The sequence below is a fragment of the Syngnathus scovelli genome, chromosome 17 (assembly GCF_024217435.2).
Source record: "Syngnathus scovelli strain Florida chromosome 17, RoL_Ssco_1.2, whole genome shotgun sequence".
In the NCBI taxonomy this organism is placed as follows: Eukaryota; Metazoa; Chordata; class Actinopteri; order Syngnathiformes; family Syngnathidae; genus Syngnathus; species Syngnathus scovelli.
Genome location: NC_090863.1, coordinates 6,029,267 through 6,045,353, shown reverse-complemented (window position 1 = coordinate 6,045,353; position 16,087 = coordinate 6,029,267). Strand labels below are relative to the sequence as shown.

Genomic DNA, 16,087 nt, shown 5'->3' with positions numbered 1-16,087 from the left:
CAGGGTTTTATACTAGAGTTAGGGTTTCAAAGTAGGGTTTAAAGCTAGGGTTAGGGTTTCAAAGTAGGGTTTCATACTAGAGTTGGGGTTTCAAAGTAGGGTTTAAAGCTAGGGTTAGGGTTTCAAACATGGGTTTAAAGCTAGGGTTAGGGTTTCAAACTACGGTTTCAAACTAGGGTTAGGGTTTCAAAATAGAGTTTCATACTAAAGTTAGGGTTTCAAAGTAGGGTTTAAAGATGGGGTTAGGGCTTCAAAGTAAGGTGTCATATTAGGGTTTCAAAGTAGGGTTTAAAGCTAGGATTAGGGTTTCAAAGTAGGGTTTCATACTAGAGTTAGGGTTTCAAAGTAGGGTTTAAAGCTAGGGTTAGGGCAATGCTTCTCAAATAGTGGGGCGATACCAAGGGGGGCGCGTGTGACAGCAGGGAACATGCTTTTCTTTTGGCTGTACTAGATTGAAGGGACATCCACTGCAGTAGGTGGGAGTGGCGGTATCACTGTAAGAGTGTGCGCAAGGGGGAGTCGCTCTACAGTAGTGACGTACATTCCAGTTCTTTTAAGTGAACACAATCTTTAGAATCAGTTTGGGTTAGCGTTAGGGTTAAAAGAACGATTTTTTTTCCAGTGAACGAGAGTGAACGAATCACTTTCTTTTTTCAGTTCATATGACTTCAACCAGTAGGTGTCGGTAATGTGCATTGAAGCTGGTGCCACCTTGCCGTAAAATAAAACAAAGAAGCAAATGACGTAACTTCCGGTTCATGAACGAGTCGTGAATTGCATTTCCCGTCCACCAACAGAACGGTTCTGTGAGTGAATGCGTTAGTGAGTGATTTTCATTTCCAGTTCCATCTCGAGAACGGATCAGTGAGGGAACGAATTCTGACTTTCCCGTTCGCGAACGAGTCAACGTGTCAACTGCCTTTCTTCCCGTGCATCAACGGATCAGTCAGAGGAACGTGTTGCGTCTCCCTCCTGGCGTGATCTATGTAAGCCAGAATGTAGAATTACGATTTGCCAAGGAAAGAAAGAACCACTGACTGAAACACCAAAAACGGGGAGATTATGCTTCTCTTTGGGTAATCTTTATTTTATAACACTTAAAATAACGTGTATGAATATATACGCCTAAATATTGTTATCCAATATATCTACTGCAATTTCACATTAGATTGCTGGTTTGAAATGTACTTTTATTATTATTTTAATAAACGTTAAAACCTGTTCAAACTTTTCTGGTGTTTTATTCCTTGTTTTTATTTTTTTGGGGGCATGAAAACAAAAATCTGACATTTGGTTAACTGCTCTATATGACAATATAAATAACGTGTATGCATATATACGCCTAAATATTGTTATCCAATATATCTACTGCAATTTCACATTAGATTGCTGGTTTGAAATTTACTTTAAACATGATTATTATTATTATTTTAATAAACATTAAAACCTGTTAAAACTTGTTTGGTGTTTTATTCCTTGTTTTTATATTTTTGGGCATGAAAAAAATCTGACATTTGGTTAACTGCTTTATATGACAATATGTATATGCGTTTTACGTTGTGTAATATGTGTTGATGTCCCCCAAAATAAAGAGCAAGTAGTCAAATGAACATTCTTGACACGTACAAAAAATGCATAAAGTTATTAGGTACACTTGAAAATGGTGGTGTACCTAATGGAGTGTCCGTGTGACGTCACAGATCAACCAGCCAATCAGAAAGTGGGGGTGAGGGCGGGTGTGGCACTTTTCACTTTCAGTTAAGCTTTGGCCAGGATTTTTCCCTAATGAACTGGCCTGTTATTAGGTACACCTAAAAATGGCGGTGTACCTAATGGAGTGTCCAAGGGATGTCACAGATCAACCAGCCAATCAGAAAGTGGGGGTGAGGGCGGGTGTGGCACTTTTCACTTAAACCAGGGGTGGCGACCTCCAGTCCTCGAGGGGCCGCGTTCCAATATGTTTTCAAAGTTACCCTCGTTAAGTGCAGGTGCGTGAAACGTTTTAGCTCCTTTTGAACGTGAAAGTGGCTAAAACTTTTCACGCAGGTGCACTTAACGAGGGAATCACACGGACACTCCATTAGGTACACCGCCATTTTCAAGTGTACCTAATAACAGGCCACTTTATTAGGTAAATATCATGGTCAAAGGTCAGCTGTCTGTCAAGCTCTAGGCCTCTGGGCCGCGTTCCAACATGTTTTCCAAGTGAACCTCGTTAAGTGCAGGTGCGTGAAAAGTTTTAGCCACTTTCACGTTCAAAAGGAGCTAAAACTTTTCACGCACCTGCACTTAACGAGGGAATCACACGGACACTCCATTAGGTACACCGCCATTTTCAAGTGTACTTAATAACAGGCCACTTTATTAGGGAAATATCATGGTCAAAGGTCAGCTGTCTGTCAAGCTCTAGGCCTCTGGGCCGCGTTCCAACATGTTTTCCAAGTGACCCTCGTTAAGTGCAGGTGCGTGAAAAGTTTTAGCCACTTTCACGTTCAAAAGGAGCTAAAACTTTTCACGCACCTGCACTTAACGAGGGAATCACACGGACACTCCATTAGGTACACCGCCATTTTCAAGTGTACCTAATAACAGGCCACTTTATTAGGGAAATATCATGGTCAAAGGTCAGCTGTCTGTCAAGCTCTAGGCCTCTGGGCCGCGTTCCAACATGTTTTCCAAGTCATCCTCGTTAAGCGCACCTGCGTGAAAAGTTTTAGCTCCTTTCACGTTCAAAAGGAGCTAAAACTTTTCACGCACCTGCAGTTAACGAGGGTAACTTTGAAAACATATTGGAACGCGGCCCCTCGAGGACTGGAGGTCGCCACCCCTGGTTTAAGTGAAAAGTGCCACACCTGCCCTCACCCCCACTTTCTGATTGGCTGGTTGATCTGTGACATCACTCGGACACTCCATTAGGTACACCGCCATTTTTAGGTGTACCTAATAACAGGCCAGTTCATTAGGGAAAAATCCTGGCCAAAGCTTAACTGAAAGTGAAAAGTGCCACACCCGCCCTCACCCCCACTTTCTGATTGGCTGGTTGATCTGTGACGTCACACGGACACTCCATTAGGTACACCACCATTTTCAAGTGTACCTAATAACTTTATGCATTTTTTGTACGTGTCAAGAATGTGCATTTGACTACTTGCTCTTTATTTTGGGGGACACCAACACATATTACACAACGTAAAACGCATATACATATTGTCATATAAAGCAGTTAACCAAATGTCAGATTTTTTTTCATGCCCAAAAATATAAAAACAAGGAATAAAACACCAGACAAGTTTTAACAGGTTTTAATGTTTATTAATATAATAATAATAATCATCATGTATAAAGTAAATATCAAACCAGCAATCTAATGTGAAATTGCAGTAGATATATTGGATAACAATATTTAGGCGTATATATGCATACACGTTATTCATATTGTCATATAGAGCAGTTAACCAAATTTTTTGTTTTCATGCCCCCAAAAAAATAAAAACAAGGAATAAAACACCAGACAATTTTGAACAGGTTTTAATGTTTATTAAAATAATAATAAAAGTACATTTCAAACCAGCAATCCAATGTGAAATTGCAGTAGATATATTGGATAACAATATTTAGGCGTATATATGCATACACGTTATCTTAAGTGTTATAAAATAAAGATTACCCAAAGAGAAGCATAATCTCCCCGTTCTTGCATAACAGCGCATCCCTTCATGCAATAAAGTTAGCCATTAGCTTGGAGAAAACGTGCATAAAAGAAGTGGTGTTTCAGTGGTTCTTTCTTTCCTTGGCAAATCGTAACTCTACATTCTGGCTTACATAGATCACGCCAGGAGGGAGACGCAACACGTTCCTCTGACTGATCCGTTGATGCACGGGAAGGAAGGCAGTTGACCCGTTGACTCGTTCGCGAACGGGAAAGTCAGAATTCGTTCCCTCACTGATACGTTCTCGAGATGGAACTGGAAATGAAAATCACTCACTAACGCGTTCACTCACAGACCCGTTCTGTTGGCGGACGGGAAATGCAATTCACGACTCGTTTATGAACCGGAAGTTGCGTCATTTGCTTCTTCGTTTTATTTTACGGCGAGGTGGCACCAGCTTCAATGCGCATTACCGACATCTACTGGTTGAAGTCATATGAACTGAAAAAAGAACGAATCACTTTAGAAACTTTAGGGTTTAAAGATTAGGTTAAGGCTTGAAAGTAGGGTGTCATACTAGAGTTAGGATTTCAAAGTCGGGTTTAAAGCTAGGATTAGGGTTTCAAAGTACGGTTTCATACTAGAGTTAGGGTTTCAAAGTGGGGTTTAAAGCTAGGGTTAAGGTTTCAAACATGGGTTTAACGCTATGGTTAGGGTTTCAAACCAGGGTTAGGGTTTCAAAGCAAGGTTTTATACTAGAGTTAGGGTTTCAAAGTAGGGTTTAAAGCTAGGGTTAGGCTTTCAAGGTAGGGTTTCATACTAGGGTTAGGGTTTAAAGCTAGGGTTACAGTTTCAAAGTAGGGTTTAAAGCTAGGGCTTTAAACTAGGGTTCATACTAGAGTTAGGGTTTCAAACTAGGGTTTAAATCACAGGTGTCAGACTCCAAGGCCAGATACGGCCTGCCACATCATTTTGTGTGGCCCGCGAAGACAAATTGTGCATCTATGATTCAGTTCGAAATCCTCTCCATTCAAGATGCCAACTGAGACGCTGCTATTTAACTGAAAAGAGGCAGGAGTTTGTGATTGTGACTTTTATTCTGGTGCCAAACATCCACAGAGAAACAACACATTTTATAAATGAACTACACACGCATCCACGCTCAAGAAATTGATGCTGTTTGGGTCTGCATCCAAACCCTCAAATTGGCCCGATTGCTTCATTTCAGCGGAACCTTCAAAGTCAAAGATGCAAAATCTCCTAACCTGTATGTTATTCTAGTTTTCTCATACAGTGTTTTAAGTCAACCAGCATCACAATATGGATTGTGTTCCGGTGTCGTCCTAAATCCTTTCATAACGTGTCATGAGAGTTAGAATGGCCGCAATGCAAATCAAAGGTGGCATGATCAATTTATTGCTCACTTTAAAAACGTTCCAATGAAAGTAAAACAAAGGGAGGGGGGGGGGGGAAGTCAACTCATCATAACACAGAAAAACGAATAATAATAGTCAGCATTTTTTCTCACCTCTCTAAGAATATTTGTCATCAATGAAGACTATTGTATATATTCAGCTATTGAACAGACAGCAGTGACGTTTTGGTGGTACAGAGTTGCCAGTGTCAAGTTACAATACAGCAAGAAGGTGCTACGACAAACCCAAAAAGAGACTGTATAGACTATCCATATATGTACAGTTGTATAGTTTTCATTTCAGCATCTTTTTTTTTATACACTAAATGTCACAAAGTAAGAGAAAAATAAAAGTCAGATTACGTGTGACTGGAAAAAAAAAAAACGTGGAATGTTGTTTCCTAAATGTGACGTTGGCACTTAAAAAAAAACGCCATCGCTATACAAGTGGTGCAGACGAATCATAATTTTATCAGTACATTTCATATTTTAGAAGTCTGCTGTAAAAATCACCCCCACCCCCCGACACACACACTCACTCACTCACTCACACACACATCCCAGCCCAAACCACAATAAGGTGCTTTGTTATACATACAAAAAGGCTTTGAAATTTGCATCGCTTTCAATAGAAAAGCTAAAATCACTTCAGATTCGTCGCAATTGATTGGCGTGAATGAATCAATCACTCCTCGTGTAAAAGTGTGTTCATGCATTAATAACACTTCACGGAAGGCTCTCGCTCCGCCCGCTGCGACCCGAATCGCCTCACGTCAAGTCAGCGCCCCTGTTTTAGAAAAGGTTGCGTTAAAATGTGTCCCCCGTAGAAAAAAACAAATCGGTTATGACACCTCTTAGGTAGAAAAACCCATCAGTCTACTTTGATTGAGAAATAAAAAAAAAAAAAAAGCTTTACTCCTAGCAATCATTCACACACAGTAGAACCTCCAAAGCGGTACAATTTAAAGTTGATAAAAATTCGAAGGATGCGTTTTCTTTGGCTTTTTTGTCGTTGTCATGCAACACGGAAAACGATTGCAACCATGATCTCCAGCCCTCGGAAATCTGGAATCCTTCCAGGTAAGCTAGTTTTCAGCCTAATTTTCAGTCTGATTTTGGAATGTGGGAGGAAGTCAGATGATGACTTTTCAACGTTACGGTGTAAAGTTAGATTTTCACGACCTGGGAACAGATGAATAAACTATAATCAGAACAACTATATGCCTGACTCTCCACTTTGGAGGTTCCAGTGAATTTACCTCATCTGAATTCATTTTCATAGTATGCGCGTTTTATATACAAAACAAGTCAAAGGTAAAATCAACATATACAAACGAGAATGTCAACGTTATCATCCAGTGTGGCGTGGAGTTTCGCCTTCAAGAAAGTGTGGGAATAATGCGACGTGCGCACCTTTGCTTGCCTCCGTCACTTCTTCCTGTAGTAGAGCAAATATTCCTTGAGGGACTCGGGCAAGGGGAGAGCCAAGATGTGGTCTCTAAAGACGTTGGTCTGCTTGAGGATCTCCACCTCGCCCAGGTCCCTCTCCTCCTTGTCCTCCTCCTCCTCCTGGACGTTGGCCTCCTCATCCTTGTGCTCGTCGTCGCCGTGCTCCTCCTCGCTCTCCACCATCTGCGGAATGAGCTGGTTGCCCACAAAGACGTACGTGTTGATGCGGCGCCGCCGGCAGTGCCGCCGCTTGCGCTTCTGGGGAACCCGCTGAGCCCCCGCACGCCGGGCCTGGCCGTCCTCATCGCCGACGCCCGCCAGCTCGCGGAGGGTGCGGCGGATGTAGATGCGGCACAGGTCCTGGAGGGTGCGCACCGCCACGGGGGCTGAGGAGAAACAAGGACGCAAACACAAACGCTCGTTTCGGCTGCTGCTACGAGGATGGTTGAGAGTTGGTGAAGCAGCATGTGGTTCAACGCTCAAGATTATTCTTGTGCGCTGTACCTGTTTGTGTGACAGCTGTGACCTCAATTAGGCACAAATAAACACCTCCCTCAAATAAATTCATCAGCTCATTGAAGTCACCTTGCGCACATCTGCTCTATAAAATTCCAACCTTGAAAAGATGTGAAGAGACTGGGAGGAACTCACGCAACTGGACACTTTCCGGTTTGTCGCCATCAGCTCTGCTCTGCTGGACCAGCGGCGCGAAAGACACAGCTAAGATGTTTTTGCTGTCCCATGTGCACTGACCCGTCCTTGTGATCTGGGTCAACTGTGGAACAAAAAATAGATTATGATGAATTTTTTTTTTCAATTAATCAAAAATTGAAGACATTTTCATTCATTTTTTCTCTTTCTAATGTAGCGCTGATATGCTAGCTCTTGATCTCATTGGACTTGTTTTTTCTGAAGGAGGCGATGAAGTGCATTATGATTGCATAAATGCTTGCTAATGCGAGTGTTGTACATAAACGCTATCAAGGTACAATTAAAGCACACGCCCTCATCAAGGATGGTAATGTCACATCGAGTCGAGGGGCTGTAATAATTAGCGCTGCCAAATTTGCCACAATGGGCCCATTAAAGCTTTATGCCAGATGTCCTCTGCAGCTATTGTAGTGGGACCCAAAAGGAGTGGCCACGAATCGTTGATCCGTGCGCTGCTCTTCAAGCGTGCGCCAGTCTCACCTGATCCTCGATAGGCAGCACCAGGATGCCGCCGACTTTGAGCAGGACTTTCATGTAATATTCGTAAACCTTCTCCACGCCGGCCCCGCAGTAAATGCGATCATACTGGTGGCTGTCTGTGGAGATTTCCAGGCAATCTCCTACCACAAACACAGGCTCGCAGAACTCAAACCTGCAAGTGGGTGCAATCATAAGTTACAAGACTTTGATGTTTTATGTGAGCAAGGTTTACTTCAGAGATGGCTTCATGTGTCCCTACATTTCTTTTTTCTAGCGCATCAGCTTTTCGAGTTTTCTAAAATTCAACTCTTACTTATCGAAGCTGTCGCTGGTCTTTATGAAACTGTCCAGTTTGTCCCTGGCGTATTCGACCACGTCCTTGTGGATCTCCACACCGTGATTCACACCAAATGGACCTGCAGGGAAAAAAAACAACACTTATCCATAATTGCCACGTAAAAATAAAAGATTACGAACAAAATAAACTCATTTGAATGTTTATAGTCATTTGTTGCTGATTTTGTTCTAAGCTTACCAATGATGAGGCCCACCATGGTGCTCAGGTAGCCCGTCCCGCTGCCCAGGTTGAGGAAGGAAAGTCCCGGCTGCAGCTTGAGCGCCTCCATCACCTCAGAGTAAATGCACGGCGCAGACAGGTGGATGTTGCCGTGTTTCCACGCCAAGTCTTTGTAGGCGCTATCCCGGTAGCCGTCCAGGTAGTAGTCGCCGCGGTCGATGGCGCGGAAAGCCTGCTCCACTCTCTCCGTGCGGATGTACTGCGCCTCCTTCAGGTTGTCGATGAGGTCGTCATTGTCCTCGCCGGCACTCACGGCTCCCCCCATGCCGACAAAAACTGTTATGGGCCCGAAAAGATCCAGCTGATGTTGCTCCTCACGCAATAGTCATCTCCGGGCGGCCAGTGACCTGAGGCAAATGGAATGAAAAAAATAAAGGGTTTGTTTCTGCTTTTTTCCCCCAAAGGATTTCAGGAACTTACAAAAAACAACCCCCCCTCAAAAAAATCTAACGCATTTTAATGGGTATCAATTATTTGTGGATTTTCACTATTCACCGACCAGCCAGGTCCCAAGACTGCTTACTGCATTTCTTTGAAACTAAGATGCCGCCACGAGAGGGCACCAAATCACACTGTTACCGTTTTAACCTTCAACACAGGATAGTCGAGTCTTTTACAGAATAACAGATGATAGATTCGCCCCCACCCCCAAAACTCAACAAAATTAGAATTTGTAAACTTCCTATTTGTTTACTGCAATAGGTCCACCTGGTATTCTTGCGGTTTCTTTACAATCACAGTCATACGACACCACCGCCTGGAGTCAACATCAGCGTGAAGGTGTGATGATATTACAGAGCTTTGATAGCGCCCCACTCTTCCCCACAGCGAATGTGCGTCGTTGGTGAGCGCACCCGAGGGAAGACTCCTCTCCAATTTCCTCTATGCCTCCTCAGCATCTGCGTCTGACTCAGCCCAGAAATTTACATTCAGGGGCGACTCGATAGCGGGAGGGGAGGCCTCGGCCTGCGCTGAGGTCATTTTCTATGCCGGCGCATCATCATCCATTTTGCTCACCATCAGCAGCTGCGTGTTGTCAAGTTTCCCTTCCTTCTGCCTGCTTTGGTTGGTCATTTTCAGTCACTCGCGGTGCAAAGAACGAAAAGTAGGTCAGGCACAATCGTGTGGAAAGAAAGTGCCTTTGGCCCACTGCGGTCTTACAGAAGAAAATCCACAAGGGTCTTAATACACCTGCAAATTGAAGGTTGGAGGGCCTGATTTTGTATTTTCATGTACAATGACCTCGCATATTATTTTTGATTTGTCACCTATTTGCTGTTTTTTAGGAGGGAACTCCTGAATTATTTGTTGAAAAACTCATCTATCCTAATTGTGAACCTGAGCAAAACATCACTTCAAGCATACGGCGCAAACAGCGGAATGCTGACACATCAGCTGATAAAATGTCCTCACTTGACCCCTGCATGGAAAAAAAAGGTTAGAAGCCAACTGGGGTCAGGTCTGACCGTGCAGCATGACCTGAACTGATCCTTAGGAAACACGAGATCTTCTCATCAAACTTAACACCACAGCTCTGATCACCCAAAAGGCTTCTCTCACATACTACGACAGTACATGCTCGTGTGACTTTTTTTTTGTGGGTGTTTCAGTGTGCATCTGTGTGCTGCCACATAGCACACGGAATTTCAGAAGTGTCACAAAAGAAAAGTGATGGTGACCACAGAGCAGGAAATATAACTTACAGCGACATAGCAACTGATTAATTCATAATTTTCACACGCAAGTTGATTTTACCAAGCAGTACCTTTTATTTAGGACCGTAACATGCCAACAAGTGCTGTCTGTGTTGGGGACTTCCCCTGTGAAGACACCTTGAGTAATTGCATTAGGCGTGTATTAACCTCAGAGCAGTACAACCAGTTTGTATATTTTTAATTACCATGAGAGCCCTTCTCACATCTCTTTAATTTAACAAATAAAGCATGAGTGCTCGTGTGGGAATTTTAAATTGGTTTCCATTACAACTGTTGTTGCATATCAACAGAAATACAATGCAATTTAGATATATATGTGATCGATTTTGATCAGAAAAGTTTGGGGAGGATTACGTCTCGCTTTGTTTTGTCAATAAATCTAGGTTTCTATGGTTACAAGTTTCAGTCATCAGCCAATCAGTGTGCAGGTTGATCAAATGACACAGCCAATCAGTGTGCAGGTTGATCAAATGACACAAACACTGCAATTTATACGTTTTTAAGATTAAAGGCGTGTTGAAACTTTTTTTAGTCTAATCTCTTTACGTACGAATGCTTTTTTCGTGGTTTCGTTAAACAACGCCATCAACGTAAAAGCTGATCACGTATGCGCTTCCAACTGCTTTTAAAAACAATACTATTTTGATTTGTTTGAATGTGGTGTGGCAGCTAGAAATGGTGCTGGTAAACGGTTTTGATTTATGTAAAAGTTGTCACGTAAAATTTAGAGTTCGCTGTTGTTCCGGGTTCCATTTGAATGACAACCTTATTAGCCAATCAGTGCGTCGGCTAATCACGTGGCAAAGTTGCCACGGAGACAACTGCCTCTTGGCCAATGGAATCGCGCGATGCTTTGTTCCACACTGCGTGCGACGACGAAGCCAAAACAACAACAGCGTTCATACCACCATGTCGACCACAGAGCGCCTTTTAATCACGGCTATTACGTACCTCTCAGTACATCTGTGTGAAGTGAATGGCGAAGCAGTCGTTGGTTATACAAACAACACAAAAAGCATTGTGTGTCCTGCATTTGCATGCAGCTTTTGGTTCAAGCACAAACGCAGCAAAAACGGCCAGTTCTCTGCAGTGCGATTAACCTAAATCTTTTTTAAGAGGCGACAGACTAGGTCAACCGGATCGCAAAAAAAGGAGCTTTCCATAACAACCGCAAAGCATTTAAACTCGTATTATTTGCCATGACAACAAACCGACTCAAGCTCGTGTTTTTTTTTTTTTCCAATCAGCGACAAAAGAAGGAAGTGACATTTAAAATTGGCTTAAGTGACGGCTAACCTGAAGTATAGCAGAAAGATAAAGCTAGCTACAGTTAGCGCTGAGGGCCTGAGTGCGCCATCACCAAAAACACACAAAGCAGCTTTAGAGGATGCCCCCCCTCCCCTATTTGCTTCGACTTCACATCTAGAAATAAGAAATGCAACAGCCACATAACACCAAACTAAGCTCGCCAAACGTTGTACTTTAAACCCAGAAAAAAAAAAAAACCTGTTAGCGTGTAAACAAACGGAACAATACTCACAACAATGCCGTGTCGCATTTAGTCACTGCCGTCTAATGGGTGCAATGCGGCGGTTCATGGAGACACCAGGAAACATTTACAGCTCGGCTTTAGAGTTGTTATTTTGTCTGTGATGAAAGCAGGCGGAGAAAGTGGAAAGGAGCGACTGCTTTTGTCGGGGTGGTGGAAAGAACAGCTGAGAAGAGAGGATGTAAACACAGGACGTCACGTGGTGCGCGGACGCGTCCACAGGGAGCCAAGTGGAAATGCATGCCCGATAAGGTGCGCGCATTTGATATCTTCCTGTGGTGGTTCATGAATGCGTGTGGAGAGGATATTTAATCGTATCTAATTATATCTATAATATGTAAAATGCAATTTTTTAATGATGGTTGTATTTATGAGGGGGGGGGGGGTATTCAAAGCTATTCTATAATTTGTAACTATCTCGTTTTATTGCACTTTAAGAAAAATTTCAAGAGTCAGCTCAAAATTGATTTTCCAGCTCATTATGGTCATTATCATCGTTTTTTGTGTGAAGGCAAAATGTCATCATTTAATGTGTTTATGCGGCATGCGGTTAAGGGATGACTTCTACTCTAGGTTGTCCTATTAAAGGTGATTAATTTGTTTGTTTTTCCTCATTTGGTGACTTAAATGCTTAACTGAGTTTTTAAAGGGCATTACAAAACAGAATCAAGCAGATTAATTCAATTCAAGCCTCTGTGAGACCACAGAAAAAACTTCATCAGGTAGAGGACGTGTTAAAAAGTCTTGCGTGACGTCATAATACATTATATTTTGTAGAGCAGTGTAAGGGGTTGAAATGGGGGCTCCCCTCTCCCCCAGGGGATGGATCAAAATCACACGGGTTAAATGCAGAGGACAAATTTCACCACACCCAGATGTGTGTCTGACAATCATTGGGACTTTAACTTATCTGGTTGTAATGCTTCTTTTTGACCACTAGGGGGTGCTAACACACAAGGTAACACGCAAAGGTTGAATGAGGCAACTGGACGCATGTTTCCTCGAGACGTTTCACCTTTAACCCAAAAGGCTTTTTTAAATTTTTTTTTTAAACCCCCAAATCTCTGGCAATTAATGCCTGGATGAATTGAAATCACACGTGGAAGAAACACACTAGCCCCCCCCCAAAAAAACAGTTTGAAAAGTTTATTTCTACCATACACAAACTGTACAACACAGCGCATATCTTTTTTGTTTTGTGTAAATTATGAAATCGTAAAAGTAAGTTTGAATGTACAACCTACTTCAACAGAAAATGAAAAGCATTATGCCATCATCCGATAAGAAAAAAAACAAAACAATACAATCTCATATCATACTAATAATAATAATCGTTCCACGAAAAAGAAGCGTTTCACATTACAAAACATCAAATACTAACAGGAAGATTGTAGGGGGATAAATAAATATTATTCACAGAGCTTCCTGAGCAAACAATGCGTGTGGTAGGAATTAAATATAAGAAAATATAAATAAAGGATTACATTTGAGGATTGAACATTTTTAGGATCATGTTAAAAAACATTATTTGGATAAAATAGGAGCGGCGTTGGGATAATTTGGCTTCTGTCTACTGCTGCTGTCACTTTTTTTTAATTTTCATTTTTATCATGGCAATAGATAAGCTACATGTTGACAGAAATTAAACGTTGTGCATTGCTGTTTGTGGGGGAATCAGAATTGACAGCAAAAAAAAATAAATCAAGATTTAAAGCAGGGCTGGAAAACCTTCTTAGGGCCAAAATAAATGTGTGTAAAATGATGCAAAATGAATAGATATTGTAATAAATAAGATTATAAAGATTTGCGGGGTTGTTTTTATTTTTAGAACAGCATAGCCCACAACCCGCTTCAAAGTATTTTGAAATACAAAAGTGCAAACAACCGATTTATCAACACAATAAGATTTTTGAAAATTTCCTTTTTTGATGAAATTTGATGAAACAAAAATGTAACTTGCCTTTTTTTTTTTTTTTAAGTAGCTACCATTCAAATCTGCCCCACGCGATACAAGAATATACCAAGTGTGTTAAGTAAAGGAGTGTTAAGGCTTTTTTTAAGCACTTGTAAAGATAAACAAGAGTCCATTTGTGTGTGCTTTGACCTCACAATGCTTGCAAAAAAAGGATCAAAACGTAAACAATTGTTTGTCTCCATCTCGCAGTCGGCTACTGAGATATAGAAACAGTCATTGGGAACGTCTGTTCTCCTGTTACGAAAATAATTGTACCGTGTGACTAAATGAGACACCATCCACGTAATACTGCCCTAGCACAAACAGAAACAAATTACCGTTAATTTTTAAACTGCTTGAAACGGATCCATATACATTTAGGCACGTCCGACATGCACACCTCGTGTGTGTGTGTGTGTGTGTGTGTGTGCGCGCGCACAAAAGGCAGTTTTATAATAACCATATTTGATAGTGATGGAAAAAAGTAAATTTTTGTTAAATGTTTTTCCTGTTTAAATTCAAATAAATAATTAAATAAATAAATAAAAAGGTACAGTACAGTGAGTGGCATTGCAGTGTTATCACATTATCTAGCATACATTCACATTCCAATAAAGAAAGCAAAAACTTCATAAAAATAGCTTCACTTTTGGTGTACTAGTATTTTATTTTTTTCAACAGAGAGATAACTAAAACACGTGTGCCACCAAACTGGAATGTTGTTGTTGTTTTTTTTTGGAGGGTGGGGGATTTCTCAATCATTTACAACTCTAGAACTAAATGCACATGAATTAAATGATGAAATAAATGGACAAATAGGATATCGATAATCATGGATAATCATAATAATAAACAGCTGTCATCAAAAAGAAAAGCAAGTGCAAGAGGAGTGGAAATCTCAACAGGATCAAAGAACGAAAAGTGAACAGCAGTACAAACGTGGCCGTCTCTCAAAGCGGCCTTTGACCTTGATGTGTCGCACGTGCCGGCCGGCCGGCAAAGCTCAAACGTGGATACCTTTGATGGCCTTCTTGATGTTCTCCAGCAGGGCCTTGCACTCGGGCGAATACTCGCGCTGCGACTTGTTGTACATGTCCGTCAGCGTGTTCACGTAGGTTTCAAAGTTTTGCTCGCTGATGGGCCCCTGCGTAGCAAAACACGCGTTACTATTTCAGCGCCACGTTAGCTAGCTAGCGTGCGTGTACCAGTTGAGGCAGTTGGATGTCTTTGAGGCTGCTGATGAGCGCTTGGCTGAGGCGAGCCAACTCCTTGAGGAGGCCGTCGTTGTGCTGCTCCATCATCTTGTTTTCTTCCTCGATGCTCTTCAGGTTGCACTCCATCGACGAGATCTGCTTTCGGGTACAAAAAAAAAAAAAAGGTCAAATTAAAAAATGCCTTCCGCTTTTCCTTTCTGCGCAAAGGAGTTGATGCTTACCTGCGTTAGCAGTTGCTTCATGTCGGCCTCCATTTGCATGTTGGATTCATTCAGTTCCTCAATGTCGTGCTCCAAATGTTGAGTGTCATCTTTGTTTTCAATGCCTAAAAGTCGCACATTTTCATTGGTAAATAATCCTTTAAGGAAAAAAAAATTTGATTTTTATGCCAGGATTATTGGAAGTACACAATCATATTAAAATCTTCATTTGTTGTATTTAATAATACCATATGTGTGTGTGTGTGTAAACTTACCACTGCTGGCCTTCAGTTTGATGGTCATCATCTCTTCTTCAGAGTGCTTCTTCTTGATACTTTGAGCATTCAGCGGGCATCCTGACAAACTTTTTGATTCAAAATGGGAAGATTTAGCACTAAGCCAGCCGTTCTATCGTCATCATATTGTTCCATGAAAGTGAGCTTTACCTTCTGTGCGTGGCAAAGACGTTGTTGGCGTGGCCGAGGCCATTGCAGCCGGGCAGAGGGCAGTGAGGCAACTCCTGCTTGTTGCTCTTCCAGGCGAAGGGCAGCCCGTTGAGGGACGCCTCCTTCTGTCTCCTAGCGGCCAGTGGACAACTGCTGGCGCTGCGGTGAGACGTGTATTTGCCCGATACGTGGCCCTGTCCCTCGCAGCCAACCACCGGACACCTGATAGAGAAACCAACAAATCGACATTTTTTTGGGGGGTAGATACACTGGCGGACCTAGAAGGGGGCCGGTAGGGGCACTAGCCCACCTTAATATTTACTTGGACCCCACCTTCCCTGTTGCCAGACCAGATAATTGATTTTAGAGTATTCTCCAATTTTGCGTTCATTTTAGCTTTAGTGTAAGAGAAAAAAAATAAATCACAGTATTTCAACATATACAAAAATAAAGAAAAGTTCATAAAAATCATACTGTAATATGAGAAAAAACAAGTCGATAAAGGAGAGTAAAGTTGGAGGATAAATTAATAATATTTTAAAGAAATCTTTTGCACTTTATAAATAATGACAGTGAATAATTAACATTGTAAAGGGAACATTATTTGCATTGTAAAATGGATTTGTACGGGTGTACCTAATGCTGCCCAGTGTATGTCCAACCACAGGAACAACAATCTAAAGTGTATTTAAATATATATTGCAGTAAAATGCAGTCCGAGATCATTA

General features: G+C 41.8%; 2 protein-coding genes across 13 annotated transcripts in view; both read right to left on the bottom strand.

Annotated features, from left to right (window-relative positions):
• Positions 1–4,728: 4,728 nt before the first annotated feature.
• pcmtd1 (protein-L-isoaspartate (D-aspartate) O-methyltransferase domain containing 1) lies at positions 4,729–11,776 on the bottom strand. 3 transcript variants are annotated; one of them, XM_049748078.2, is made up of 7 exons: positions 11,537–11,776; positions 8,240–8,628; positions 8,018–8,120; positions 7,705–7,876; positions 7,165–7,288; positions 6,478–6,899; positions 4,729–5,851 (listed from the first exon to the last, which is right to left on the bottom strand). In XM_049748078.2, exons 2-6 carry the CDS (start codon positions 8,544–8,546, stop codon positions 6,493–6,495), a joined length of 1,113 nt encoding a protein of 370 aa, XP_049604035.1. In that variant the 5' UTR covers positions 8,547–8,628; positions 11,537–11,776; the 3' UTR covers positions 4,729–5,851; positions 6,478–6,492. The 3 variants fall into 3 exon arrangements, with proteins under 3 accessions (XP_049604035.1, XP_049604037.1, XP_049604036.1); XM_049748080.2 differs by lacking the exon at positions 11,537–11,776 and adding an exon at positions 10,047–10,191 and having other exon boundaries at positions 5,044–6,899; XM_049748079.2 differs by lacking the exon at positions 11,537–11,776 and adding an exon at positions 9,299–9,825 and having other exon boundaries at positions 5,044–6,899.
• A 900-nt stretch (positions 11,777–12,676) lies between these two features.
• st18 (ST18 C2H2C-type zinc finger transcription factor) overlaps positions 12,677–16,087 on the bottom strand; it is a 39,621-nt gene continuing 36,210 nt past the window's right edge. For 5 of the 10 annotated variants that reach the window (XM_049748067.2, XM_049748074.2, XM_049748066.2 and 2 more), the window contains 5 exons: positions 15,360–15,581; positions 15,189–15,277; positions 14,935–15,071; positions 14,705–14,851; positions 12,677–14,643 (listed from right to left, as the gene is read on the bottom strand). In XM_049748067.2, the coding sequence (XP_049604024.1) occupies positions 14,503–14,643; positions 14,705–14,851; positions 14,935–15,071; positions 15,189–15,277; positions 15,360–15,581 (736 nt within the window). In that variant the 3' untranslated portion in view covers positions 12,677–14,502. The remainder of the gene's footprint in view (positions 14,644–14,704; positions 14,852–14,934; positions 15,072–15,188; positions 15,278–15,359; positions 15,582–16,087) is intronic. The other 5 variants (XM_049748071.2, XM_049748072.2, XM_049748070.2 and 2 more) reach the window with 3 other exon arrangements.